General features: G+C 42.7%; 1 protein-coding gene across 1 annotated transcript in view; it reads left to right on the forward strand.

Annotated features, from left to right (window-relative positions):
- The window catches only part of pola1 (polymerase (DNA directed), alpha 1), a 35,432-nt gene that overhangs the window by 5,263 nt on the left and 12,351 nt on the right, over positions 1-17,818 (forward strand). Inside the window, exons 25-35 of the mRNA XM_003967875.3 lie at positions 1-150; positions 276-398; positions 7,837-7,869; positions 7,989-8,081; positions 8,173-8,378; positions 8,453-8,585; positions 8,664-8,795; positions 8,924-9,098; positions 9,578-9,756; positions 11,312-11,443; positions 15,333-15,449. Of these exons, the coding sequence (XP_003967924.1) occupies positions 1-150; positions 276-398; positions 7,837-7,869; positions 7,989-8,081; positions 8,173-8,378; positions 8,453-8,585; positions 8,664-8,795; positions 8,924-9,098; positions 9,578-9,756; positions 11,312-11,443; positions 15,333-15,449 (1,473 nt within the window). The remainder of the gene's footprint in view (positions 151-275; positions 399-7,836; positions 7,870-7,988; positions 8,082-8,172; positions 8,379-8,452; positions 8,586-8,663; positions 8,796-8,923; positions 9,099-9,577; positions 9,757-11,311; positions 11,444-15,332; positions 15,450-17,818) is intronic.

The raw sequence follows: 17,818 nt of genomic DNA on the forward strand, positions 1-17,818 counted from the left end.
GAAGAGGATCAAGAAGAGATTCCCGAGATTCCAGATTCAAGCCTGGAGATGGGAATTCTCCCCAAAGAGATTAGGAAGCTGGTGGAGCGACGTAAACAAGTCAAACAGCTGATGAAACAGCAGGACATCAACCCAGACGCCTACCTGCAGGTACGCATTGTTAACTAGAAGGTTCCGGTTAAAGTCAGGGTCTTAATTAGGGTTTTACCTTCTCACCTATTCTGTGACATTTGATCTAATCTTGTCAATCTAAACAAAATCTGATTTTCCATCAGTATGACATCCGGCAGAAAGCTCTGAAGTTGACTGCTAACAGCATGTACGGATGTTTGGGCTTCAGCTATAGCCGCTTCTACGCCAAGCCACTCGCCGCCCTCGTCACTCACAAAGGCAGAGAGGTGGGCCAAACTATTGCTTGACAATTTTCTTCAATGCTAAAAAAGATGAAGCAGGATACTAAACCTTAGACAGATACACTTTAACCACAGTAGATATTTTTCTCTTCAGCAGAATGAATAATTCTGTTATTTCAATGTATGTCCACACGATGACACTGTTGGCACATTAACACATGTTACCGGTTTCCTTTTTCCTTTCATAAAATTTGTCAATTAGAAAACTCCCCCACACATTCACTACAATGTACGTTCTTTAAAATGAGTTTGTGACCATCTGTATTATCAACATCATCATATGCTCTCTTCATGTAAAGAACATAGGTTGTTTTGTTTTTTTCCCAGCCTACACATTTGGAGCCACATGGTGGTGTCCATATTACATGACATCAGTAGCTAAATCTGGTATTGTAAACAAACCCCACACACGGACTGTCTTCCCTACGTTTCTGCGGGTCTCATGTTCATTTAATGAGCTCTGACAGTACACATCCTCAGCAGAGGCAACAAGCTTTGCCTCAGGGGAGTCCTTCATTACGATCCCTTACACACTCATTGTGTGCTCTAATGGAGGGAAGGGCAGCAACTGTGTGTTATTTTGTCACTCACTCGCGTCTCTGGCCACGTTATCTGGCTAAAAGGACTACGTTGTTAAAGAGGCACATTTGATTCCCTGCGACAGGTGCGAGTCTTCTCCCTGCAGATTTACTGCTTGTGTCATCTATCGTAGGTGGAAGGGTTAGATAGATTTTCCCATTATTCTGGCTTTATCTTTCACTGCAAGCAGTGTAACTTTAAAATATCTTTACTAGCCCAATCTGACAGGGTCTTGGAAATTGTTACGAGTGTCTCTTACGCACTCAACAGGTCAAAGAACTACTGAGATTGGCATTATCCCTCATATCTCATGAATTAAAAGATCAATTTGAAGGTTTTGATAAGTATTTTTCCCCAGGCATTTGAGTAAGAATAGCTGTAATGACAAATGCTCATGATTTATAGGCCATTCAGTGGTTTCACATCCACACAGTTGGTGGTATTATGACAGATTGAAGAGATGCTTGACAAAGGCGAAGTCCAAACTGAAGGCATGATGTGCTGATTCGAGTCGCTGAAGGTGATACCTTCACATAATTTGGTTGTTTTGTTTTGTTTACCAGGTATCCATGTCTATTTATACTAAAGGCTGTGTAACCAGGAAGTCCCCCTATAAATAAGGTCTCGCCATTAATAAGTGGTTTAATCTTATATCTTAGACTCTATTTGAACAAAATCTGTTGTTAGGAAGCCATTTTGGCCCAGTTTCCAAATGTTAAACATACAGCAGCCAGAGATTCCTGGTAGTTTCCGTTTGTAGCGAGCCAGCTGGCATTAATGGCCCTTTTTTTAAGTGTGTTCTTGAGCACTGTGGTTGACAGCCCGGCCTCGTCTAATTCGTCACATTGGCACTCTATTTGCATAGCATGATTTAGGAGGCTTTTTATTTTTGTAATTGCGACATGTAACCCTGTCCGTGGCGTAAATCCACCCCTGCCCTTTGCCGTGCACCCCTCGTCTGCTCGGATGAAACACATCCTCCGTGTATTTATCGATTGGCTCAGCTCTTGTCTTTCTCCCACTCCGCTTTTAAATTGAAGCCTGAACCCCTCTAGTGGCAGGACGGGTCAGGCAACCGGGGTCTTCTTCACTGAGGGGGTGTTTCAGATGAGGGGATTGACAAATATTCGGCAGCGCCTCTTCTGATCGGTCTTGCCAAGCTAAGTAGGGAACTCCCCCTCTTAGCTTCCTTTTCATTCATCCGTGTTCCGTCAGTTTATCTCACATCTCTCTGGGTCTGCACATACGTGTTGATGTACATGTGTGTGCGCAAGTGCTCCTGGGTGAACTCTGCCCTTTGTCGGGCACCATTTGTTGTGGCCCTACTATGTCCTGGTATGTGTGGGTATTAAAGGGTGGGCTGATGGGTATTAAGGGGAAGGTGAAGGTTTTGGATTACACAGCCACAGATTGATGTCCCCCTTAACCCCTCAGCGTTATTTTGGGTTCTTTTGTATGTTCGCCAGAGAACAGTTGGGTGTAGAGAAACAGATATATGAACCACCAGATAGCTTACACGTGTGCAGTTAGAATGGACTTATGAATGCATTTGTCACGCCAGGAAGACTTTTATTGTCCATACTCAGACAAATGGTGAGAATCACAGAAGAAAGTATTCCGACAGCAACAGTGGTGGTTTTTTTTTTTTTTGTTGTTGCTGCTGGTGTTAATGGTCCCAGTCGCAGCCAGTAGCATTTATTACCAGTCAAGGGAACCACAAAAGTGGCTTTTCTTGGAATGTACTTCCTTTCTCTTTACTGAATTTTAGTGGAAATAAGGTTGCTCCATTTTTCCAACAGCACTGTAGGGGTCCTAATTTTACCACCTTAACATAGGTGTGTGTGTGTGTGAGGGGGGGGGGTTATGCTCGCTACTTAACAATTGAGAAATATTAACAGTAGAGGTGGTAGAGCACAGATTGGTTTGACCTTCTGACCCATTTGCCAGCGAATATGACAGCATTTAGCAGGTGTGTGTCTGCCGGGTGGGAGCAGGGGTGCGAGGGGGCAGAGGATGACTCCCCAGAGCCTTTCGGCTGTAATTGAGTCTCTGTCCTTGTGTTTAAAAACAGCCTGACAGGAGCTTGTAGTTGACATTATTGGATGGTATGCAGAGTGAGGGATTGAAGCGGGTTTGGGTAACAGATCTGAGGGTGTGGAGGGGTCAAAGTTTGGTTTAGGTTAAGCCTCTACGTGCATATGTGTACAAGAGTATGTGGACTTGTAATGAAGTCTAAGTAAATATTGTTGCCCCAGTGTCCCTCCTTCAGGTTCTGTATCATTCCATATGTCTCAAGAACCACAAATCATTTCTGCGAATTAGACACAGGAATATCTTAACCCCCAGTATTGTTGCACAAGTGCGTGAGTTGTGCCCTCATTTCTCCCATTCTGCGTCTTAATCACCCCTTCTGAATCCGAATCTCAGGAGTCGTTTTCCCATTTCCCTGAATTAGACGTATGAATATGTAAGCCAGGCAGCGCTGGCGTGTGTGTCAGCCCACTCTTGTATGCATTCTCATGTCAGGGGAAATGAGGGCTGCATGTTTCCATGGACCTGGAGTCCCTTTAAAGACCTGGCTTTACTCCTGATATGAGTGGACTTAACAAATAGTCACATGGGAACGGTGCTGCTATTTTGGCTATATTAGCTTGTCTGTGAGAGCTGACAGGAGATGGGTTTCAGTGTCTTTGCTGCAACTTTAGTAACACCTACTAATGAGGCCATGTGAGAATGGTCTAATGGCAGGGATTATAATTTATTACTGATGGATCTGACACATGGTGCCTGTGGAAGGACTTCTGAGAGAACTGTAAATAAGAAGATGATTAGGACATGGGTTAGCTGGCTTAGCATGTAGGTCGCTCATATGTGCAGCCTGCTTCCTAGATTTCAGTGTTTATTATAGCTACAAACTCCAGGCTTTTATTTTGAAAATTGACCATATAACATCTGCAAAAACTTCCCAACTTGTGAGATCTGCTCTGTTCCACTTCATCATAGCTATGGTCATATTCACCACAACTCCAGAGTTGTAACACAGCGTTGCCAATGGAGATAGGAAAATTGTGTAAGATGGCGCAAGTGTACTTGATAAAACATCTAGGTAACTTTTGTTGCCAACTAATATTGTCTGCACATTTAGAGAAAGGATACATTACATTTCATTAGTTAGCACAGTAATTAGCAGTTTAGCTCTACGTAGCATGTGTCAATTAATCTAATAGCAAATGAGCTTCAGAAACAAATTCACTATTTATATTTATGTCTGTCTAGATAAAAACAACTGTAAACTATAATTATTGATTTTTGGATAATTTAAAACTAAATTTAGGGCTTTTGTACAAAGACACCAAGAAAGATCTCACATATGTATAAAACCATTATGTGTTAAATATGCTGCAATTATGTCACGTAATGGTTTATTTTAAAGTGATAGCCATGCTCTTGGCATGTTGGAGAGTGTTGTGACTGGTACAGCTGGTGCCATTTTGTCCATATGCTGTTTGTCCCCTGGAGCTGAAGCATCCATGCGGGCTGCACTGAGTCCAAGACAGATCTTCCCCAAGGGGAAAATAAAGTGTATTATATCATCTCCTTTAACCAGGCTGTGTCAGGCTCTGCCAGCTACAAACTAACAAACATACAGGAGATACTAGCTACATTTACAGTTGGATTCCTTTGATAGATCCAGATTTAGACAGGGAGACCATGTTTATCGACCCTAATAATGGCGATTCAATTGGAGAAAATAATGAATGTTATATTGACTCCAAAGTCATGAAAGGATTTGTTGATACTTAAGCTATAATGTTACTCACAGGGCTAAATATTCCCAATTGTAGCATACCATAATTAAACAAATTGTTGTAGCAGGCTCGTTGGTAAATGGACGCTCTTTTTCTTATCCAGCAGTTAGAGAGCGACATCAGGATTCATTTGCAGTCATGTTTCTGGCCACCTGCTGAATGCAAATCGATTTTTCTTTTTCTGTTTCTCCGTGTTTGGTGCTCAGAAGCCATTTTTCCTTAGTGCAGTTGTCAGGTCCTGGTGGAAATGGCTCCGTGAGAGCTTTGAGGTTAGACCAGTACATCAAGACTGTTCTGGACAGTGTAACAATGAGCTGAATTACAGTGAGGCTCTGGGTAAAGCTATTCAGAGCTGCACATTCAGGAAATATGTCTTATTTCATTCATCGTTATTACACAGAGGTTATTTCTGAGATGGTGAAAGCAATGGTGTGTTTTTGTTTGTCACCTGCATGAAGTTTATGAGTGATGTCTTTATCAAAAACACATAATCTGTGAAGGTGGATAAAGGTTCCACTAATAAGTTCCTGCTTATATGGTTATGGATATACAATATTTTTGTCTTTGATATGAGCAGGATATTCTCTTAACTCTATATTCTAAAACATTGCCGATGTTATGTCAAGGCCCTCCACAGCACTTTTTAACCAGTCACTAGAAAGAACCTGGAACATTTATTCAAAAATGACAGCCTGACAAAAGGAAACAGAAAGAGGAGGCCGACACGTGGAGAGCGAAACGGGGAACACATGAGTAGGACATGATAACAAGAACATAAATCCATAACAGATAAGGCCAACAAATAGCTCAGCAACAGCTGGGGAAAGGCGGCCATCACAACAAGGCTGCAGCACTCATCAATTATTATGACAGGGTGCAATAACACGCAGCTAATGGCCATAGCGCGTGTGCAGACGCACAGGTGCAGTTTGAAAAGCCCCACGTTAAAATGGGTTTAGGATGTAGGGGCAAGGTTTTATCAGATTAGAACTTTGTAGATTGTGAAACGTATCAATTGATTCCTCTTTCTCTGGCTTAACTGTTCTGACATTATGTGGCTCAAGCTTCATCTGTGAGCAGCGTTGGCAGACTCCTGGGTGAAAGGGAGTAACCCTGCGCAGAGGAGGCGGGCTCACGCCATGAAAATATTAATCCTTTCACTCATTCATCCTTTCACATATTGAACATCTTAAAGAAATAACATAATTACTGCAGGTTTTTTATTGGCGGGCATCAGTGTGAGCAGCATGAACTGTTGGGGTTAATGCCGTTGCTCAAGTGAAGACATTCCATTTACCCTCACTGGGATCTGATTGCATTCATTTATAGAATATGTGAGTGTCGCTTTGTGTGCAGAAGCGCGCGTGTGCACACACACACACACACACACACTTACTCACTCACTACAGCCAAACTTGATTTGTTCCATGAAGCCGTCCATCTTTACAGAAGTGACAGCATATGGAAAATCAGGCTAAATGAGTCCACACATCAATAACATCAACATGTTCTCACCTCCCCTCCATCTGTGTCTCTGCCCCACATCCCTCTATTCAACACTTCTCTGCCTTTGCCTTCTGTCTGTTTCCCGGTCCTTCCACGCTCTGCTCCTGTCTCTCACCTCTTCTTCTCTTTTGTTATTTAGAGAGGCCACAGCTAGATTAATCATCCCAGGAACATTGTCAACACAGTATTTTATCTGTGCGTGTGTGTATGCACATTACTTTTCAGAATGTAATATGGAAAGAGAAAAAACTTTTCAGCCAAAATTTGATTTTTAGATATAAAAAGCTAAAATTAAGACTGTCCTGAAAAAGGGATGCATTGCCATCTGAACATGTTGCTAAAGCTCCAGCTGTGCCAGAGAGAATGACAGAAATGTTAACAGCTGCGTTGTTTGAAAGGTGCCTTTGGTGTCTCTTCTTCCAGAATCTTTCTCATAACACACTGAATTATAAGCCTTCCATTAGTTTTAAACTTTAAATCCATACTGATGGATCCAATATTTGAGATTTCCTTTATCCCTATTAATTCATTAGGCTTCCAGTTGTGACAGACTTGATCTTTTCTGACACTTGATAGCGAAGCAAACAATATTTCTGGCGTTAATCAGCGTCTTCCAGCGCAGTCCTCTGCCCGCCGAGACCATGACCTTGACTTCAGTTTTTAATGGAGAAGCTGTTCTGTGAACTCGGCCTGCAGTACAGCGGTATGCAGCAGCCCATAAAGCATGCTTAAATCCCACTCTGGTTTCACAGAATGGAACTTCCCACCTCACCACCACCGATCACACCCCTTCCTCGCACTCTGAAATAGCCTCGTCCTTGTCCCCACACACAGCGCTCTGTGTGTGTGTGTCTGTGTGTGCGCACGCCTGTGTTTCTTTGTGTGTCTGTGTGCGCACGCCTGTGTTTCTGTGTGTGTGTGTGTGTGTGTGTGTGTGTGTGTGCGCGCGCGCGCGCCTGTGTTTGTGTGTGTGTCTGTGTCTGTGTCTGTGTCTGCCTGCCTGTAAATGCAGCTGGGGTTGGTTGAGGAGCAGATTGCTGGTGATGGGTCAAACTGTGTCTTGTCTCCCCTGAGCCCCTTCAGATTATGCACCTCGTAACCCCCCCTGTTGGGATCCCTCTCCCGACTTTCTCTGATTCACTTTTCCCCTGTTCCTACACAAACGTCAACCAACCTGGACTAATAGAATTCCCTAATTTGTCCATCACTCACTCCATGGGTGATGGTGTGTGTATGCGTGTGTGTGTGGGTTGCCCTGTTAGGCTGTGTGTGGGTTGAAAAGATGTTTGTCACAGCATGCTCTCATAATTGCCCTCTTTGCCAATTATCCCCCATTTAAAAGTTAGTCACCTGCTCTGTTCAAGTGACCACGGCACAGTTAATAAACGCACACGTGCGCATGCACACACATACACACAAAGGAAAGCACATGAAAACATGGTTATTAATGAGCAAGCATTGCTGAAGAAAATGTTTGTGTGCTGCGAGGCATTTGCTCTTCATGCTTTGGTCTCTGCTTGCTCTTCCAGATTTTGATGCACACTAAAGAGATGGTTCAAAAGGTCAGTAAATGTAATGATCTCAGCTTACATAGGAGGAAAAATATATCTATCTGTCTATATCTGTATATATGTTCCTGTCTGTCTACATCATCCTGCATGTCTGCTCTTGCATGATTCAGATGAATCTGGATGTCATCTATGGCGATACAGACTCCATTATGATAAACACCAACAGCAAATCTTTGGAAGAGGTCTTCAAACTTGGCAATAAGGTATGAAGTAAAGGTTGTTTCTGACATTAAAAGTGAATAAAATGTAAATAAAAGCAGAGATTTTGGCTTGATGCATATGTGCTCTTTTCAGGTGAAGGCTGAAGTAAACAAGCTCTACAAGCTCCTGGAGATCGACATTGACGGCGTGTTTAAGTCACTTCTTCTGCTGAAGAAGAAGAAGTACGCAGCTTTGGTTGTGGAAAACCATGGCGATGGACGCTACACCTTGAAACAGGAGCTCAAAGGTTTGGACATCGTGCGCAGAGATTGGTGCGACCTGGCCAAAGAATGTGGCAAGTACGTCAAACGTAGCTTCGTCTCCAGAACATGTATTGGGGAAGAGTTTGCGTCACTGTCCGCTATCGTTGCAGCTATGTGATTGGTCAGATACTGTCGGATCAGAGCCGTGACGTGATTGTGGAGAATATCCAGAAACATCTGGTGGAAATGGGGGAGAAGGTAGCAGCTGGAGACATACCACTAAACCAGTATGAGATACACAAGGTGAGGATGTGGCTCTGGAGAGAGTTTTTTTTGGTTTTTTTTACCTGCCTGCTCATTATTGTTTTGTTGTGGCTGTAGGCTCTGGCTAAAGATCCTCAGGACTATCCAGACAAGAAAAGCCTCCCTCATGTCCACGTGGCACTGTGGATCAACTCTCAGGGTGGTCGCCGCGTCAAAGCTGGAGATACGGTCTCTTACATCATTTGTAAGGTGTGTGTGACAGAAACAGACATCGTCTTTTCAGTATCCAGTTTAGTTGTGGTTTAACACCTAATTCTTGCTATTGTAGCCCAGCCCGGTGTCATCTGATCTACTGTTTACTGTGTGTTTTCATTCAGGACGGCTCCACGCTGGCAGCCAGTCAGCGAGCTTACACACAAGAGCAGCTCCAGAAACAGGAGGGTCTCAGTCTGGACACTCAGTACTACCTTGCCCAGCAGGTCCACCCTGTGGTGTCCCGAATCTGTGACCCCATCGAGGGCATCGATGGAGTGCTCATAGCTACATGGCTGGGTAATGATTGGCTGGATTTCAGAAAACTGACAAATGATAGAAATTAGCTATAAATCGATCACATTTTATGGTGAAATGTGTAAATAAAATTGAAAAAGGGCAAGCTTTTCTAATTAGTTGTGACGCCAGCATATTTCTTATTGAGTTACAGTTTATGGGTGCACTTAACTTTGAAAAGGAAACTGGCCTTGAGGTATTTCTGAGACTGCTTATTTCAATTGGTACTACTTAATCCCTCTTTAGGAATGTGACAGCATTAGTCATGATTCCAGTTTCACAGCCTGTTGACAGCTGAGGCACACAAGTATAGAAATGCAGTCATGCCCAAATTTACACCAGCCTAATAAAAGTGCAAAATAGATCTTTCGTCAGTTAATGACCATAAATTTAACCAGTGTGGATTGAAATATTTATTGCATCCGTGTGCACACTCTAATTCATACAAAATGAAAAGTGATAGGAGTTTGCTTCTGTACCAGGTCTGGATCCCAGTCAGTTCCGGGCTCAGCAGCAGTACCAGAGGGAGGACGAGAATCACCTGCTGGGAGTTTCTCTCCAGCTGACCGACGAGGAACGTTACAAGGACTGCGAGAATTTCACCTTCACCTGCCCACAGTGCGGCACAGACAACATCTGTGACAGTGTTTTTGAAGGAACCGTGAGTGGAAGTTTAACCGTAATAATCTCAACGGTTATTTGTCAGCGATGTACAGCTGATCTTTCAGGACATTTTTCTCGACAGGACGAGACATTTGATAAAACAAACATTTAGTGTCTCAAATAGCTGCAGTAATGTTTAATAGGACATATGTAGCTATGGAGCAGACCAGTGAAAAGAGTTTTGGTCTGTGTGGATGTGTCCCACGTATCCACAGATTTGGGTGGGGCAATATGAGAAGGCACGTACAGAGTGGTTACTCAGCCACTTTGTTCACTTATTTAGTCTGGGTTCGTTGATGAAAATGAGGACCAGACACACCAAATGTAAAAATACAGCTTTTATCTTTTGGTGATGCTTTAATAACACATATCTAATGCAGCTTGGTGCGCACACACACACGCTCCCTCCTCCCATTTGTAAGGCCAAGGTTCTGCATATGTTTGCTTGTTATCAGCTTCTAATGAGGAGCAGGGCGCACAGCTTTTTCCTGTCTGAAAGAAGCTCATAAAACTGATGACCTTCTGTCCTCCACCGGTGGACATAACTGGCAATAAATTAGAAAGCTTTCTTTTTTTTGCCTTGCTTATGTAAGCAGAACACATCTGATTGCTGGTGTTAATTTTCCCACATTTTTTCAGAGACCGGAATGCCTGGTCGCAGGAAACCTGATAAGACAGGGAGTTGATTGGGATGGTCAACATGGTCTAACAACTCAGTGAGAGGGGAGGACAGATCGGGCCTTGACTCCATGGTTGACACGGAGCCAGCCGTGGTAGGAGGAGGCAGGGATGGATGCTGAAGGACAGACAAAGGAGGGAACATGTTTGATGGAGAGGGACTCAGGAGATAGAGCTGAAGTTTCATGTTGTAACAAAACCTGCTTAGTGCTACGTGTTTTTCTAATCATTTATTCAGTCACCCTCCAATCGTACCATCTCACAATCACGAGAGAGGCAAGTTGCGGTGTGTGTTTAGGGAATGACATAAGGGGCATTAACGAGAGTAGGACATTGCTTTCCTCTCCAGCAAGTGAGAAGAGCCAAAAATAAAGGCGAAATAGAAAGAGTCAATATAATTCACCTGAACTGAAACTGGCAGAAATATTTGCAGCTACAGAATATGTAGATACACGTGATCTTTATAACTGTACATTGAAGCAGCCATTTTCCCCATTGTCAGCATGCCAGTTAAATGTTGTGCTTTTAAAGCCATTGTATTTCCAGTAATTGTTAAAGATTGGTGTGGTCTCTTTTTTCCTCCTGCGTTAACTTTACACCATGCTGTCAGATTGACCATTCAGAGGTGCTGCGGTCAACTTGACCTCTTAAAATTTACTGGTCCTGGGGGTTGTGTAAACCATTTACCGGTACTACTTTAGAGCTTGCAAGAAATTATTTGTGAAGCTGCACACTAGCTAAATTGCTGTTATTGAAGTGGTTCTAGTGCTGCGTCCCATGCACCTATGGTGCATTTCTATGTGCATATATTTATTAATAATGGTGAAATCTGGTGGCCTTATTGTGTTTATATTCCCATGCAATCCCTCTTTCAGGGATTAAACCTGGAGCCCAGCTTGATGCGATGCTGCCACATCCCCTGTGAGAGTCGGCCCATTGACTACTCTGTCAACATCTGCAACAAACTGCTGCTCGACATCCGTCGACACATCAAAAAATACTACGCTGTGAGTATTTGTGTGCCAAGTTTTTAGAAATGTGCTAATAAACCACCAACTCACATTCACTTAAACCAACATGCTCAGAAAAATACTGTGTTTTTGGACTTGCAGACCACTAAATGGACTTCCTTTAGAACCTAATGGTGGACTTTGTGTTGGATAGTTCATACCCACCGTTTTTTCTAACTTTCAATCTTGGTTGCCTTACTTGTGAAGATCCAAAATTACTTAAACAAAAACTGCAGTTTTTGGGTTTGCAGTGTTCAGCAAGTGTGTTGCTGTCTGGAGCAGGCAATTTTATCACCATCATCTTGATTTTTTCTTGTTAATTTAAGCTAAATGATGAGTGCCATCTCAAAATTTGCCTAAATATAGCCCAAATGTAAATTAGCTTCTGAGGAAATGCTCTAAAATGCAGATGAATCCTTCATTTCACTGTCATTATTAGTTAATTCATCAAGATGAGCTGTTGGTTTCAATAATTATTTAGTTAGGTGCCATTAAATTAAGGGGACACAAAATGATAAAACATGCGAGTTTGTCATTTGTCTATGTTTTGTATTATTAATTGATTAATTACAAATGTTTCAGCCTAATTTAACACAGAAAATGAAAGCCAATTAATACAAATGCTACTAATTCAGTTATTTTAATATAGAAGCTACCTGCTGAAGGCTGCTTGCACATTCTGCTTGTGGAGTGTTGTTCATTTATGTTGCCACATTGTTTGCAAGCTGATACCCAGAGACCCAAAACACATCACTGGATTCCTTTTAGGATGAGTGGAATCAGGTTTAGGGCAAGTTGTCACTGTCCTCAAAGTCTGATATGATGTAAACTGGATGCCTGTGTTGTCTTTGAAGAGTTCTCTCACTTTAGTGTGTAACACCTTGAGTAAGTGGAATGCACCTTTGCATGTGTGCACATGCAAAGAGGGGGGGGGGGGGGGGGGGGGGGGGGTTACTCTCCCACAGTGCTGAACAGAAATCAATTAGTTTGGTGAATAAGTGGGGAGTAAGCCCCCTCAAGCTCTTTGTCATGATGTGTGAAACAGCTGCTACCACTGAATACTTACACCTCACACAGCAACAGACACACACACACATGAACACGAACCACTGGAGTCTGAACAGCAGTGGACACAGCACACACGGCAGGGCACTGAAGATGGGTAATATTGTGTAATTAAGGATTCCTTTCAGGCTGAGGGAGAGTTCAAATAGAGTTATTTGTCTGGCCGGTAAAGTGTGTGTGTGCGTGCGTAGAAGCCTTGCATGTGTTGGCGTCCCAAGCAAGGACCACAGAAACATTAATCATTAGTGAAATTACCTCCTGCTCCCCCCACTATTATCAATAAACCAGCACCCTGAGAATGGGCAAACACTCGTTCACTCCTCACTTTATTTCACACACTCACACGCTGTTGTCATCCTCTCATCCTGCCCCTTTTGGCAAAATGTGAGATTTGCTCGTTTCCTGAACGACCCAATACTTGTCACCACCCCAACCACCGTTGCCATGGCATTTAACAAATTATTGCAATTACCCTCGTCATGTGGGTCGCCCCTGGAAACGGGCTGAGGGGCAAGAGAAGAAAGGAGAAGGGAGAGAGAAAGTGAATGAAGACCAGAGGAGGTGATAATCCTGTTTTGAACAAAAGGTCAAATTGTTGAATAGAGACGCTTTGATAAAGCGGAGGAGGTACAAAGTGGGACCTTTCGAGCTCTATTTTGTGCGAGTGTGAAAGAGAGAGACGGGGGAGTCGGTGAAGTAAAACTGAATTTTTTTCTCTGGTTCACTTAAGAGCAGAAGTATCAAATGCCGGAGAACAAAAGCTCATTCTGGTCAGGTGGATTCTTCCAGTTCAGGAGTCACGTTGGTGAACGCTTATTAAATTTGGTGCTGTAAACAACAGAGCTGAAATTAATAGACATTTGGCAGAAATGAACATTGGCTGCTCTTGTTTGAGCAACTTTGACAGTTGATGTAAACTGGATGCCAGTTGTTTCCCTCTGTTTTTAAGTGCTCTGAGTGCATCAAGAGACAAGATCTTCAACTATAAAAGCTATTTAAAGGTGAATCCTTGAGCACCAGTTAGGCATTCCATCAGTGATTTAAATACAGCATTTGTAACAGATTTGTAAAATTTCACTATGTGTTTTTTTTTTTTAATCATCACATCAAATCAAAATATTTCACAAAAGTATACCCCACTCTCTTGAATCCCATCGACAGTGCAGAACACCACTGCATTCTTGCCTTTATGGTCTCGCTCTGCAATGGAAGAGAGTGTTTCATTACCGTCGTGGGCTCCATAAAGGGAATTTACAATCGCTTTGAATATCAAACTATATCAGACATCACTAGAGGGTCCGCTCCGTGGTGAGCCCTGTCATGGTGCTGCCTTGTCTGTGTTGCGTTAATTACGTGGAACTCTTTTGACATCTGCATTCAGCATGTCAGGTATCCACTGCTATAATTATGCAATTATGGTCCTTTATTCTTCGATTGTACACCCCCACCCTCACTTCCCCGAAATGCCTCAATTATATATTTTTTTCCTTCAATGCTGTGGGGTTTTTTTTGTTTTGTTTTTTTTGCCCGCACAGGATCTGTTGTAGTTTATTTGAACATTTTCCTTCAAAAGTGGCTGTTTTTATGAGCAAGACCCATCGGAACCAGTATAAATACATAAAATGACAGTAATCAGGTAGCCACACAGTGACACACACACTGATATTCCCATGATGCACTGTCCCTTGCCCAAGAAAATCAGGTGTTTGGATAATTAGTGTTGACGCTGGGGATTGTGGGTAAATCTGTGAACTCTTGGATTGCTCTAATTGATTTGGGACTTGGCCATGTGCATGTGTGTGTTTGGTTTTAATTAAGAAGGGATTTTTGTGTGCGTGTGTAAGAGAGTGGGAAAGAGAGAGATAGCTTTTATAAAATATGCGATTTTAAAAGTCTATTTCACTTTTTAAGCCTGGCTTCCTCTGGAACAGGCTTCACCAACTTTAGTAAGCTTATCTTTTTGATTTGATGAAGTTCCGCAGATTTAAATTCAAGCTTGTTTGGGTTCTCTCTCAACACCTCAAGGGAGAAAAAATCTTTAACATTTCTTTTATGGCCACCGCAGCTGCTCAGAACTGATCAACAGATGACAAAGCCCAAGAATAAAAATCAATCAGAGGAGCAGCACCTGCCTGTCTTTGTGTGTGGTCTATGATGGAGAAATAGGTGCAGTGGTTTGGAGGGGGGAGGTGGGGAAAAAGCAGTGGGATGGATGGATGGATGGATGGATGGATGGATGGATGGATGGAAGAAAGTGGGAGAGGTTCTGATGATGTGGGACTAAAGCTCTGTCATTAGTTGGGCATTAAGCCCCTCTCCGTTAAACCCTCTGTAGTAATGACCGGGGTAGAGGCATCGGGAAGACGTGGGTAAATTGAGAGGGTTAGTCCAAAGCACCTGCCCAGGGTCACTGTCTCACCCCAGGGGGTCCTAACTGCTGCTGTTTTGGCTGTCCATCGCTCTGCCCGCAAAGAGCAGGGCGCTGACGCACAGCAGCTGGTGGTGACTTGCAAGCTCTTGTTGCAGTTTTAATTTTCCACCCCCTCACGTTTTTCCCTTTATGTTGAGTTTTCTTGTCACTTTTGTTGTGTGGAAGCAGCTAAAGGGGAGCATCAATCTTCAACAAAACTGTTGCCAGAGTCTCAAATAAATTAGGGATTTCATAAAAAGTTTAGCTGGACCAGTGCTGTGAATGTGTGTCTGATGTAGCCTTCGGTGTCATGATAAGTTTTGTCGCATATATGATCTAAATATAAATCGCATTCTTCATTTAGCTGTAAAGTTTGTTATAGTGATGCATCTGATTGTTCTGCTGTCACAGGGCTGGTTGGTGTGTGAGGACCAGGCCTGCCAGAACAGGACCAGACGTTTGCCCATTGCCTTCTCTCGCCAGGGACCCATCTGCCCCGCCTGCTCCAGAGCCACCCTCAGACCTGAGGTCACACACACACTCACACAGGAATAAATGAAAAAACACTCATCTTGTTTTGCAAAAGGTCAGGCTCAAAGCACAAAGCTTATATATTTTTGTCCAGCCGTTAGTGCTATAGAGCCTAAATCTTTCCTTATATTTGCTGTCCATTGGTAATCTTTACTGTCATGTTTCATATATATAGGTGTGTGTGTGTGTGTGTGTGTGTGTGTGTCTGTGTGTGTGTGTGTGTGTGTGTGTGTGTGTGTGTGCGTGTGTGTGTGTGCGTGTGTGTGCGTGTGTGTGTGTGTATACACCGTATTTTCCGGACTATAGGTCGCACTTTTTTTCATAGTTTGTCAGGGGGTGCGACTTGTACTCCAGAGCGACTTATATAAATACATTACAGAATTTCACGTTGTCGTTATTTTCACACTGACAACCACAAGAGGGTGTTGTAGGCGTGTGTACTGAGGAACGAGTTCCTTTAGTGACGCAGAAGAAGAAGCGGTGCTTCGTCTATGGAGTTAGACTTGATTGTTTGGTAAACTTGCTCGGATGTTCTTTATGCTATAGTTATCTGAATAACTATTAATATGTTACGTTAACAAAGCAGACACGTACTCAGTTCGTTGTGGGTCATGTACCTGAATTTGTTACGTTAGCATACTGTAACGCTATTGCTAATCCATGCTAATGGATTGCTAATTGCCTTTCAAGATGAAATGTATGTTCTTGGTCTCGGATTTTATCCAATAAATTTTCCCCCAAAATGCGACTTATTGTCCAGTGCGACTTATATATCTATTTTTCTTCTTTATTATGCATTTTTTGGCTAGTGCGACTTAAACTCCGGAGCGACATATAGTCCAGAAAATACGTATATACACATATGTATAGGCAGATGTGTGTGTTTGTGTCTCTCTGTCTCTCACAGGTACATACATATACGTGTGTGTGTGTGTGTGTATGTATGTGTATGTATGTACCTGTGAGAGAGAGAGACACAAACACCCACATCTGCCTTCATGTCTTCATCAGCCAGTCCAGAGCTGGTAGTTAAACCATTAAAAGCATCTTTCCCAGTGCTGTTAGTTTGACTACTGGATTTAGAAACACTCTTTCAGCAGCCTTTCAATTTGCCCATGACAGTTCAATCAGGCTCTTTTTTTGTCCTTTTTATCTGCCCCTCTCTCACCAGTCCTGTCTCAACTCTAGCTTTAACTCTCTTGTCAGATTTTTTATTCTTTTTGTATCTGGGGCGCTTCGCTCTTGCCTACCCCGCCGGCTGCTTTGCTGGGGCTGACTCTGTGGCGACAGGTTGTAAACCAGAAGGCCAATTTTTGCTGTCACTGTAGCCACTTAAGCAACCATTGCTGTGTCTGAGGGCCGTGGCACTTTAAACCGCAGTACTGAATAAAACATGTGCGCCCCATTCTCTGCCCTAAAAACCTGCAGTCTTTTTATTTTACACATCCCATGACCAGTGTCCGATCTCTACATTCTGTCATTTTACTCCTTTAATTTACAGAGAAATACTGAAAGTGACTGTACATTTGAGAAAAAGCAAGGTCAAAAGGATAATACCTGAAGCCCCTATTGTATTGATGTTGGTGTAACGGCATCAGGCCGACAGGATGAGACAAGTGTGTGACATGTTGATGGTTCGGTATGTGCACAGCCCTCAGCTGGGGATATAAAAAGCAGCAGTTAGCAGCTAAGTCAGAGAAGACTGAAATTGTCCACAAATTGATGATTCAAAGTCCATTGTGTCTGTCGGGCGTCAAATAACAGGGACAGTTGATGATTGATACTGTCATATATGTTTGGTAAGTATTGCTGTTTTCCATAGTCTGGGGGTTGTTGTGCCATAAAGAAGGGTATCTGCTGCAGAAATAGTTAAAGATGGTGTTTACAGTGTCTGTCTGCTGTCTCATTTCCTGATTGCTCAGCTGCTTTAAGCAAAAAGCACAACCTTGTAGTTGTAGAAGTGATATCTAGGCTTATACAAATGTTTTTTTCTTATTTAGACATTACATATATTATACATATAAAATTGAATTGTTCATAATTTTCTATGACTTAAAAAGAGTTGCATCAAAGTTGCTGAAGTGCCACTTGGGGAGATATTTAAACCCTCTTAAATCTTCTCCTTCCCTTCTCCTGCTATTTTATTCCCATGACGTTGCCTTAGCTGGATTTCTACAAAGCTTGCATTCTTTTCTTTAAAAAAAAATAATCAAACCAGCACATTGATTTTAATAACCAAGTAGCTTACATATTAATATTCCTAATAAATGTTCGGATCCTCCTTCTGCCTTCACTGGTGGGGGACGAGGCATATGTTGCCTCTTGTTGCGTGCATCTTGCTGGAGTTCCTGGTGTGCTGGCAGCTT

Source organism: Takifugu rubripes, chromosome 10 (assembly GCF_901000725.2).
Source record: "Takifugu rubripes chromosome 10, fTakRub1.2, whole genome shotgun sequence".
NCBI lineage: Eukaryota > Metazoa > Chordata > Actinopteri > Tetraodontiformes > Tetraodontidae > Takifugu > Takifugu rubripes.